This window comes from Oncorhynchus keta, unplaced genomic scaffold (genome assembly GCF_023373465.1).
Source record: "Oncorhynchus keta strain PuntledgeMale-10-30-2019 unplaced genomic scaffold, Oket_V2 Un_contig_20057_pilon_pilon, whole genome shotgun sequence".
NCBI classification, from domain to species: Eukaryota; Metazoa; Chordata; class Actinopteri; order Salmoniformes; family Salmonidae; genus Oncorhynchus; species Oncorhynchus keta.
Window position 1 is genome coordinate 75,920 of NW_026281800.1, and position 11,569 is coordinate 87,488.

The following is an 11,569-nucleotide window of genomic DNA, read 5'->3' on the forward strand; positions in this document are numbered from 1 at the left end:
AGCATAGCAGCTTTGTTTCCTCCCTCAATCTGCCTCTGACTGGGCTTGAACCAGGGTCCTCTGTCTCCCATGAATGCCCGCTTGACAACATACAAACCAGTTGTGACACTGAAAAGGATCTGATTCAATGGCACCATTGGCAACATTTTAGTCTGTTGGTGAGTTTATCCGGTAGTCTTAATCTGTTACACAAGCATAGGCACCATTTCTAAAACGAATGCTTTGCAAATCCATATCCCGTGTTCTGTCTGGGTCTCTCACACAATGACTAGCCAATGGCTGTATAGTTTTCATCTATATAATCAATATTTCCTTAGGTCATAATATTATGGTCACCTGTTGAGAGAGGCCTGTATGAATAATCAATATGCCCCAAAATCTTTTCAATCTTTTTTCAATGGTTCTAAATATCTGTCCTTTTGGAGATGCTGGAAATGGGTCCATTGATTGGAATAAGTAGATTCCCAGTTTGTAGTATATTTTCTCTAGAAGTGGGTATCAGAGAAATTAATCAACTCAAACTCAAGAGGTTCATCCCCCTCCTTTTTCACTAGCATTCCTATAGTCCTTCCCCGCAGCATGGTGGAGCACCATGAGGCTGGCATGCAAGACTACTGTTGATGTGGCAGCAGGTTGCTGGAAGCCCTCGCCTGATCATACAGTTGACCCCCTCCAGGGCTAGGCCATTGATTTGAATGGGTAGATTCCAGTTGGTAGTAATATACTGTACTCTTTCCTCTTGAAGTGCTTTATCATGTCTGTTGTTGCAGTAGGTCGGCTGGAAGCCCTCCTATGGTACTATGGACCATTGATTGCAGTGAGTAGATTCCAGTTTGAAGATGTGTCAGTGGGGGTCACCTTCATTCTGCAGTAGGTCTCCTCCCACTAGCCGGAAGGCCTCCATGAACTCGTTGATGTCTATGCTGCCGTCTTTGTTGAAGTCGATGGAGACGGCCAGGTCACTGATGGCCTCGTCACTGATCTCTGTCTGCAGATGGGAGCTAAGCAGCTTCCACGTCTGACGGAACTCTTCAAACGATATCAGACCTGGGAGACAATGAAATAGAATAGTGCTTTGTATTTTAGATCATGGGCTCTATTCAGTCTGCATCATGGAAGTTTAGCATTAAAGTGTGATTGACATTTAAATGCAATGTTATGGGTGTTAACCGTGAATGCAATATATTGACTCAATCGGGAATGACCTTTACATTTCTATTGTGGAATCTGGTTGCTTCAGCTTTACATATTTTAATAGAAATGTGTTTCTCCCCCCCAGATCACACATTATATAATCTGTAGTGCACCAGAAGAATTTTAGTGGTCTTTGAGTAAAAGACGATGACAATCTGCAGTTTTAAACCTGGCTTCATATGGTACTGATTTATACTCAATCGGATGGGTTTATTTCACATGTAAGATATATAACCCACAGATCAGACAAGGAAAAATAAAGTACATCAGGTCTATGTGTTCTGATATGTGCCTGTGTAACAGACTTTGATTCGTAGCCTCACTCCCCAGCTTGAAATGTCTCTAGTTGCCATATCGATTCACTAGCTTTTCTATAGTGTAATTGGTCAAGGGATGCGATCACGTGTTTGCGCAAGGCAGAGGATCTGAGATCGAGTACCACCAGTGTGGGCTTTTAGGAAATAAACTAGAGCCTACTGTAGGCTGTCATTGTAATTAAGAATTTCTTAACTGACTTGCCTAGTTAAGTACTGTTAAGCAAGCACAACGTCTGTTACACGTGTGTCTGTTCCTGTAGGTGTCCTATGCTGGTGACACATCCAATTTTCCCTCTGGGGATCAATGCAGTTCAATTAATCTCTTTGTTTTCAATGGAACATCATATTCAGCTTGTTACTAATAAGCTCTCTGTATGTTATGACAGAGAGGGGCCTGAGAGGCTTGAGAAAGGTCATGTTTGTAAAACACAACAGGGCAGGTATCTGGGCCAAGCTGATTATTTACTCACCTGAGTTGTCTGTGTCTATGATCCTGAAGATGGTCTCCAGGTTGGAGTGGTGCTTATACATGGTCTCAAGCAGACTGGCATTCGAGAGCTGGTAGATAAAAGGCAGCAACCAGGAATTTTGTACGGTGCTTGTTTGCTGCTTTTTTTTGTGTGTGTGTGCATATGTATGTTTACGTTTGTGTGTTAGTAAACCTCACCTCTGTGTTGGGCTCGGTGATGGCCAGTTCTCTGAACCAAAGATGATAGTCCAGCATGCCATCCAGAGTGTCTCCCACTAGCTGAGACCGCAGCACCCTCCAGGGTAGACCCAGCCTCAACACAGCCTCCATGGCACAGGCCCAGTGGCCCAGAGAGATCAGCCCTGAGAGACCACACAGCCATATTACAGAGGCCATGCCGCAGTCACACAGTCAGCCTCAAACTGCTACACTAACCCTTCAGGGTAAACCCAGTCTCAACACAGCCACAGAGAGATCAGCCCTGGGAGAGAGACCAGACCATGTAGTGATCACACAGATAAACATAAAACACTGACAGACTTTTTACTGCATAGAGAATATCCTATCTATATCCTATACTGGGCCATAAAGACAATCATCACAGAGAGAGATGCAATAAAACATGATTTGATGTTGACACCATTCAGTGTACATTTGGAACCTTTATGGTAGGATTTTAAGACTGCTAAATATACTGTTGCCACTAGATGGTGAGGAATAGTAGTCAACATTATATAATGTATTCACTAAAGTACTAAGGGGAACATAGGTTCCTGGTAGGTGATATGAGTGAAACGGTGGGTGCGTGGTTCAGTACCTGTATTTTCCGGGTCGTATTCTTGAAAGGAACTGATAAGGTCTGACTTATGTGCAAACAGCTTTTCCCTCAAAGCCCTGAGAGCTGAACGCTCAGTCCGCCCAACACTGAAAACACAAGTCATCAACCACCTCACACACAGTGGATAATGTGTCTGAGGTATACAAGGAATTCACTGCAGGGTTTTCAGTGTGGTATGTGTGAGATGTCAGACAAAGACACATCTGAGGTAATCTTCTTTTTGTCTGATATTCAATTGTTCAGAGTGCCATTTCATGACCTTCTCCACACAGATGACACATTGATGACACAATGGTTGCGTTTACACAGGCAGTCCAACTGATCTTTTTCCCCAATTATTGCCAAAAGAGCTGATCTGATTGGCCAAAACACTAATTAGCGGGGAAAAATATCAGAATTGGGCTTCCTGTGTCTCAGAGTCATTTAAACATCTATCTGTGGTTCGTGTGACCTATGTTACCTTTGTCTCAGTGTGAGCGCCCTAGTAGCCCTGTTCGCCTGGTACTGGATGAAGTGAGGCACCAGGTCAGGACCCATCCTGATGTACGCTCCTCTGTTGCTTCCCACCTCATAGTAGTTAGATGCAGAAAATATGGTTAGGACCTAGAGAAAGAGAAGGAACAAGCATTATTCAAAGGTTCTATTTAGCTTTAGAACTCAAAGCTATTTTGCCTACTCTTAGAGGATTTTATCAAACACTCACAGAGTTTGTATTCCTTTCTTATTTCAAATAGATGGCTGCAGTAAAAACATTTTGCTACAGTTTATTGCATATTTCATTCTCTTTTGATTGTGTTATGTCTGTGGCTTTCCTCACCCTGCGGTTGTGGCAGAACTCGTAGCCCTCTTGCTTGCACTCATGTGAGCGTATAAGCAGCGTGAGGTTGTGACGTCGCAGGACCTCTTCTGTCACATCAGGACCCCAGTAACATCCTCCACCTCGCACCTCGTTGGGGACACAGCCATCCTGGGGCATGGGGTCGCTCCATAGCATGTCTACAATCTGCAGCCCAGACAGACAACACCAGGGTGTAGTTACTAGTTAACACCACCACTAGGGGGATGGCCATTCACTGGTTCTGTAGACTAACAATGTCCACCCAAATCAATCTATCTCTTGCTTTCAATCATCTTTGCTATTCTTCAAATAAAGGTAGAACTCAAATCAATTCCACCCCATAATATAAACAAATGTCAGCCTTTAACTCCATCAGCTCCTGCTATCCTAATCCTTTCACCCCAATATGGATAATCCTCCTAAAACATCACAAACTGTTATTCTAACTTCATTCATACTCTAACAAATATGTGATGTAAATGGTTTATGATCTCAGTTACCTGTTTCCACTCGTCCCCGTACGACTCCAGCAGCTCTCCAGAGTCTGGGTCAGAGTCAGAGTTTGCCAGGGAGTTACGGAGGTCTCCGTAGGACTGGCTAAATCCGGCCTGCCTGCGTCTCTCCTTCAGCTCCTCTTCTACAGAGCAGGTCACCCTGTTGTTCAGGCCCTGCAGGGAGCGACGCTGGACCTCATGCCGGGTCCCCGTGCTGCTGCTGTGGGTCAGGGAGTGGACCCGGCGCCTGCTGCTGTCCACAGGCTTGGCAGTTGGCTCATCGTCTTCTAGATCGGAGTCCGTCATACCTGACCAGTTTTGCCTCTTCCTCTTGGGAGGCCGGAGAGCTGAAACATACTACAGATACAAGTATTGTCATGATCCATTCTACAGTGAGCAATGCTGCACTTAGCACAGACATTATTAAACAATGAGCAATGTGATCTGGGCATGCAATAAACTTAAGCTTCTCAGGCCCGCTATATATTTAGGTTTAGGGATATTTAGGGACCCACTATTTTGGGGTGTTCATTACACCTGTCTATACTAAGGCCAGAATAGACAAGATGAATCATCAATTAGTGTCTAATTGATGCTCAGCTACATTTAAGTAATGTGGGTGAACTAAAGAGAAGGGTTCTGTGAGGTTATACTTTGTTACAGGTGAACTATTCCTTTAAGTGAGGTGTTAGTGTGGTTTTACTTTGTGTCTGTCCACCCTGGATATGAGGTGAAGGTCCGTGGTGTCTGAGATACCGCCGTGCAGAACCAACACCTTGTTGTCAATTACTGTCGCCAGGGGCAACCAGCTAAAGATCTTCTGGAGAAGCTTTAGAATCTTCTTGCCATGAAGCTAAGCACAAGTCAAGTGACAACAATGTCGATCAGAATATTTCTTATTATGCATACGTTAGTATAAGATTCAACATGCCAGCGTCACTGATTATATTGAAAACTATAAGGCCTGTGCAGTAAAATGTGTAGTGCTATTTTTTCCTTTTGGGATACACACTATTAACACATCAAATACAGTAGGTCTTTAATCAAGAACTGAGCGGATGTGGATGGTGTTATCTACCAACAGTTTATCCATTGGCTACTGTAACCATGTAACCTAAAACAAACAGGTATTCCTGACTAACTGGGTCAGTGTGCTGGCTATTTAAGACTGACTGACTGACACACGTACACAAACACACAAAGATAGAGAGGAAGAGGAAGAGAAAGAGAGTCACGAAGAGTCACACAGTTGACAGAGAGAAAGATCCTGTAATCTCCTTAGTCAAGAGGGAGAGTGACCTACATTACACACTGAAATAGATAGGCTTGATATAAGTGGACTCTGATCACTGGTTAACATAATACTCAGGAAGATTAGATGATTCTGATTAGCAGAATAAATTACCTACCAAATAAATAGGAATGACCTGGGAAAATCATAGTTTTTTTTAAACACTTGGTTTGGGGTAGAGGCAAAGCAATTTGAACAATTATCCAATGTTATAGAATGACACAAGGTGAGACCTACCCTGTATTTTCCAAGCACCTCTTTGGTAAAGCCATATCTGGGGGGGAAAGAAATGTGTGTTGAATGATGTTTCTACTGGGGAATACCAGAGAAGAAGATATTATTTGTATTTGTATTTGTATTTATTATGGATCCCCATTAGCTGCTGCTAAGGCAGAAACTACTCTTCCTGGTGTCCAGCAACATACATACAGTTTAAAATACTACATGACATTACTTTTCATAACACCTTACCCATCACATTCAGGCCACCACTCCATCACCACATATTTACAATACAACATCCAGGTGATCGAGTGTAGAGTGCGTGTCTTATCATGTGTATATGTGTCTGTGCCTATGTGTATCTCTTGACAGTCCCTGCTGTTCCATAAGGTGTATTTTATCTGTTTTTGAAATCCAATTCTACTGCTTGCATCAGTTTCCTGATGTGGAATAGAGTTCCATTTCGCCATGGCTCTATGTGCACCTCTCATATTCTGTTCTTGACTCTGGGATTGTGAAGAGATCTTTGGTGGCGCGTCTTGTGGGGTATGCATGGGTGTCTGAACTGTGTGCTAGTAGTTTTAATTAACATACACCTCGGTGCATTCAGCATGTCAACACTTCTTCCAAAAATAAGTAGAGCTGTTCTGCCCTGTTTGCAAATCGGTTATGTAGCCAGACTTATTTGCTGTTTCTTTTTCCTCAGTTACTAATAGGCATGCAATTTTTCAATTCCTCAACAATCCACAGGGATTTAACAGTTTTATAGTCATTTTCTTAATGGGTGCGTGCTTATTAGTAACTGAGATAAGCAACTTCATAAATGTGTCAATTGCAGCATCTGGTTGCTCCTCATTACACACAACAGACCAACACATATTATTTACATCAACAACATAGGAATCACTACAAAACATATTGTATGACCTCTTATACACTATACTAGGCCCAGCCTTTGGAACTTTGGTTTTCCTAGATATGGCTACTGTAGTGCGATCACTTGTTCTGAATGTAAACGGCAACACCTACACCTTTGGCATTTCTGTATTTTCTGTAGATGTTATAACCATGTATCATCAAAGGTATTATCTAAGTAAGTTTTAGAATTGTCAGAATAGGAATGTCATCTACATATGTTAATGTGGGCTATTTTTAGCACTGCTTGACTGTTTTCATTGCTTTACTGGGAAGCTTAGCAGAAGTAGACGTGTCCATGCTATGTATGTTAGTGCAGGGATTATACTGTACATACAGTATGTCTGATAGTACCTTAGGTTAACGATATGGTCCTCGTGGTTGCCTCTGTTCAGATGGACATCATTAGGATAGACCAGGAGAAAGGAAAACAGGATGAGGAGGATCTCCAGGGAATCTTTTCCTCGATCCACAAAGTCTCCATTGAAGACATAAGGCTTCTCAGATGATGGTAAACCATTCTGATCAGGATAGGTAAGCACATGTCAAATACAAAGAAAGCTTAAATTAGTTTCACTTCATTCTGAATGAGAACCATGTCATGTGAATTGTGATGTGGTGCGTTGACAAAAAAGTGGCATCCACCTTGTAGAAGACCAACAAAAGATCCTCAAGATGCCCATGTAAGTCTCCTGTTGGGAGGGAGAGGGTTTACCAGTGAGTGACAAGTTGGTAAAACATAAGAAGCAATAAAGCTATACAACCAGTGAATTGTTTAAAAGCCTGATGTGTGGTTATGTTTCTACCACAGATGGTGATCTCCTTGCTGTGGCAGGTGGAGATCTGACTGATGTTGGGGAGGATCCTCAGCAGTCTCCAGGTCTCCCCAAGGAGCTGAAGGACATAGCGAGAATGGAGCTGCTACTGGGAAAAACAGACAGAGAAGAACAGAACGCTTGAGGGAAAACGAGAAGTGAGAGGAAAGTCGTTAGTAGAAAGTCAACAACAGACGGCAGTCAGCAGAGAAAACTAGCATAATGGCAAGCCTCTGCCCAACAGTTGGTGGTAGAATGGATGTTTGGCACATGGAGGCCACTGATGGCCCTGCCTACACTTGCTTGCTGGATCTCTTGTGAGTAGGAATACCTACTTGTTTGTTCTTGAAGGCCTCCACCAGCTCAGCTGCATTGGAACATGTTATGGGGAAAGAGAGATGGGGACCAGAGTACATCTTTGGTACCTCAATGCTCTTGTAGCAGAAGTACCTCTCCCAATCTACATTACGGCAGATGTTGTTCTCACGGAAGATGTGTGAGATCAGGTTCCCTAAGATAGAGATAGGACACAGGTTTTTCAGAGGACGTACTGTAGTCAAATGAGCTAATGGGAGGTAGCTGGGCTGCATCCCCAATGGCAATCTAGTATTCACTATGTTGTGCACTACAGTTGACCAGGGCCCATAGGTAGTGCACAATTTGAAGAATTAGGGTGCCATTTGGGACACATCCCTAATCTCGTACACCTGACTTCTTCGCCTATAGCCTGGGGATGAGGTGAGAGGATAGCTTACGCTCACTGCTGGCTGGAGTGAAGTGATCCATGAGGTAGCCAAAGAAGTTGTAGAGCTGAGATAAAGAAGTCGAACAAGAAGAAGTAGAAGAACAAGAAGAAGAAGAAAATACATAATTGATTCAATTCTATTTGAAAAGAAACTAAAATAATCACATGGTGTCATATGAATGTGTAGTTTTCCCGCAATGCTAGGTATGTGTGTCTGTTGTCCCACCTTAATCTGATCCTGCTCTCCTGCATACTCGATGGACTGGAAGATGTTCCAGGTGCACCTGCGTCTCATCTCCAGCCGTGCCACGTACTGACGGTACCAACGTTGGATTAGGAGAGCTGCCCTCATTGCTGGGGGAATGAGTAGCGTTGGGAGAGAGCATATTACAACACATAGGCACTTACAGTATGTGATCCCTGTGGGACTTGAACTCACAACCCTCTCATTGCTATCGTGATCCCATTACCAAAAGAACACACAGGTTTACCGTGCAAATGTAGCTAGTTATCATTATGGGACCTACTATATCTTTAGTTTTTTCACTTCAGTTTTTTTTTAAAGCAGTATTACAGCTATTTGTAGTCTGATACCCGTCTGAAGAGTTCTACAGCTATTCTTAGCTTGTCTGATGATAATGTTAACGGTAACTACTGGAGCACTCAGTCATAGATTACAAATTCAGATCCTCAAATACCCCACAATGATCTGTAGTGATTTAGTCCTCGAGCTGAAGACTGACTGACTCACCTGTGGCAGCTTCACATCACGTTGTAGGTAACAAAGACACATAAACCAAAGAAGTACAAGTGTTAATCTTAGTTAATCAAGTGTTATCTTGCACAGTATGTGATGTTGATAATAACATTGATGTCCATTTTGAAAACAAATTTGAATTAACCAAATGTTGAATTGTAAGACTTTACCTGGGACTAAGAGGCTGGCTATAAGTAACAGAAAAACAAGACAGAAAATATTAGTTAATTTCTCTCTAGGCAACTCCAAACTGGTTTATAATGGTTTAATTGTTTATAGAGGTGATAATACATGAGAAAAAGCATTTACTTTCTCTGTCGCGTTTCTTCAGCTGGTCTGATTTTGCAAAGCCACATCCCATGACCTTGTGTGAGGTACAATTTATTCATTGAAGACATTTACAAGCACTATTTCCATGATTAAAATGTGCATTTAATGAACTGTTCTGTGATTGATTAATATTTGGACATATAAAATGGGCCTGGCAAGATTAGCTTGAAATTATAGTCAACCAACAAAGCCTATAATGATCATATTTTACAACAACCTTCTCTATTTCAAGCAGTCAAATCCCTTCATCACACTAGAAAATTGCAACACAATTGCAAGACCCATCTTACCTGGCCAGGTTGCCTCTCCACGATGAGGTCTCTCCCTCAGTATTTTAGCACATCAGCAACAAAGACCTTATTTTTCTAACTCTTTTCAGCCTCCAGAACACGTTGAGGGAAGAAAAAGGGATATTTGGAGGATTTTTCGGACATATTTATTCAAACAGGATACAACTTGTTCCAGTTGTTTTTGTGATGATGGGTGGTACCTCTAGGTTGGTACACACAGGGTCTCAGTCATGCTCCAGGTGTAGTATAGCTCTCTCTAGTCCAGCCCATGGCTATAGGCTGGTAGTGAATATCGCCAAGTGTCTTCTCAGCCAAGCCCCGTGACCACTTAATCAAAACAACAAGCCATAAATGGATTAGGATTAAGCCTCACAGTCACTATGGCTGGTCTCTGTACTGAATATATGGATGAAGGATCTGATAAAGGGCAACACATAGCAGAAAGAAATATACATTGCTGTCAGAAAGTATTGATACCCCTTGACTTATTCCACATTTTGTTGCATTACACCATCCACACACAATACCCCATAACGACAAATTAAAAACATGTTTTTAGAAATGTTTGCACATTTATTGAAAATGAAATATATAAATATCTCATTTACATACATAAAGTGCACTTTTCGGCATTTGCTGTATGATCAATGAGAAACTCCATATTGCAAATATACGGTCCCTTACTAGACGGCCGCGAATGTTTGTAAAATTCGCCGATGGCGGCGGGCTGTGCACCGGGGCCAGATCTTGTGGGAAGTCATTAAACGAAGTCTCTCGGACATTCAGTTTGCGTTTATTAAAATGTTAAAATTTTGGTCATTTTTCCGCTGTCCCGGGAAAATTCCACCAGATAGCGTATGGAATCTTATTGCAAATGTACAAAACATCAACAATCACGACATGGCCATTTCTCCTAAATGGAAAAGACTAAACTTGGTGAGCATAGGTTTGGACTAATGGGCTGTTAGCCCCGAAACAAGATGGCGTCGAGGCCTCAACGCTTTTTGAGTTAATTGTTACGGGAATTAAATTCCTATATGTTTTAATAGCCAATTAAATTAAACACTCTGTCCACTCCTAAGAATTTTTAAGACTCTTATTTGCATAAAATGGACAGAGACCAGTCTCAAAATCAATCTGTAGTGTTTATTCTCGAGAGTTACCACAGGTTATAAACTGAAAATGACGTCGTTAGTTTTCGAACTCTCCCGTCTCTTCTCCCACCCTGGTACAAAGGTATCTCAAGCCTTCCCACATCGTCTCCCTACCAATTTAATATAATTTATGACCGAGCCAAGGTCTTCCTGTGTAGATAAGCATTCTAGCCAGTCTGACAATAAGTTAATTTATTTCTACCAAGGAACAGAGTCATTGTTCTAATTCTTGATTATATTTACACACATTATATTCAGTACTAAGATTAAAAGAAAATTCATACATCTATACAGTAACATAATATTATTCTGATTAGTCAGTCCTGATTGAAATGTATACATAATTAGTCATTATTGATAAAAATCCCTTAACATTTAGGCAATTTTTCTGGGATTAAAGGTCAAAAATGAAAATAGAGTGCTAATTTGACCGCTTCACATCAAAGTACATGACCCTACGGTGTAAGGAAAAAAAGAACCAGACATTTATCTATCATAATGTAAGAGAAATCGTACAATGTACAAATGTGTTTTTCCCCAAGAAATTACAGATCCAGTTGCGGCATGTTCAGACGAATCCGTTATGGTGGGTTTCAGAACTCTACGTGATTTCTGTGATTTTCTGAAATAACACTCAATCATTCAACCCTCTGTAAATAAGTCAGTTCTTAACGTAAAAGACTTAAAACTCAAAAATCTGTAAGAGCCTACCCCAGGAGGATATGTGTTCACTTTCAGTTTCCTGCGTCAACCGGAAGTGCCTTAAATTGGGTCATAGGGGCTGTTTCGAAGGGTTAAAAAGATCACATCTTTCCAAAACTTCATATGTGTGATTAGGCAACCCTCATGAACTGTAATCAGTCATTTCACCCAACAGAAAAGAAAAAACTCACACACACA

At 41.7% G+C, this 11,569-nt stretch overlaps 1 protein-coding gene across 1 annotated transcript; it reads right to left on the bottom strand.

The window, feature by feature from the left end:
• Nucleotides 1-101: 101 nt before the first annotated feature.
• Nucleotides 102-9,935, bottom strand: LOC118387816 (serine/threonine-protein phosphatase with EF-hands 2-like). The gene is made up of 18 exons (XM_052504644.1): nucleotides 9,516-9,935; nucleotides 9,205-9,259; nucleotides 9,066-9,083; nucleotides 8,365-8,898; nucleotides 8,149-8,203; nucleotides 7,819-7,904; nucleotides 7,385-7,499; nucleotides 7,224-7,270; nucleotides 6,933-7,099; nucleotides 5,679-5,715; nucleotides 4,854-5,003; nucleotides 4,157-4,507; nucleotides 3,636-3,821; nucleotides 3,279-3,421; nucleotides 2,798-2,904; nucleotides 2,179-2,342; nucleotides 1,982-2,069; nucleotides 102-1,047 (listed from the first exon to the last, which is right to left on the bottom strand). The coding sequence occupies exons 4-18, from the start codon at nucleotides 8,488-8,490 to the stop codon at nucleotides 845-847; spliced, it is 2,025 nt and encodes a 674-aa protein (XP_052360604.1). The 5' UTR covers nucleotides 8,491-8,898; nucleotides 9,066-9,083; nucleotides 9,205-9,259; nucleotides 9,516-9,935; the 3' UTR covers nucleotides 102-844.
• Nucleotides 9,936-11,569: the final 1,634 nt, after the last annotated feature.

Bases quoted from the DNA above. Each gene is read 5' to 3' on its own strand.
- LOC118387816 (XM_052504644.1), bottom strand. From the start codon at position 8,490: ATGAGGGCAGCTCTCCTAATCCAACGTTGGTACCGTCAGTACGTGGCA. The intron at 7,100-7,223 runs GTGGATGCCACT...TATCCTGATCAG, and splicing joins TTTTGTTGGTCTTCTACAAG to AATGGTTTACCATCATCTGA. The intron at 5,004-5,678 runs GTAGGTCTCACC...ACTTGTGCTTAG, and splicing joins AGGTGCTTGGAAAATACAGG to CTTCATGGCAAGAAGATTCT.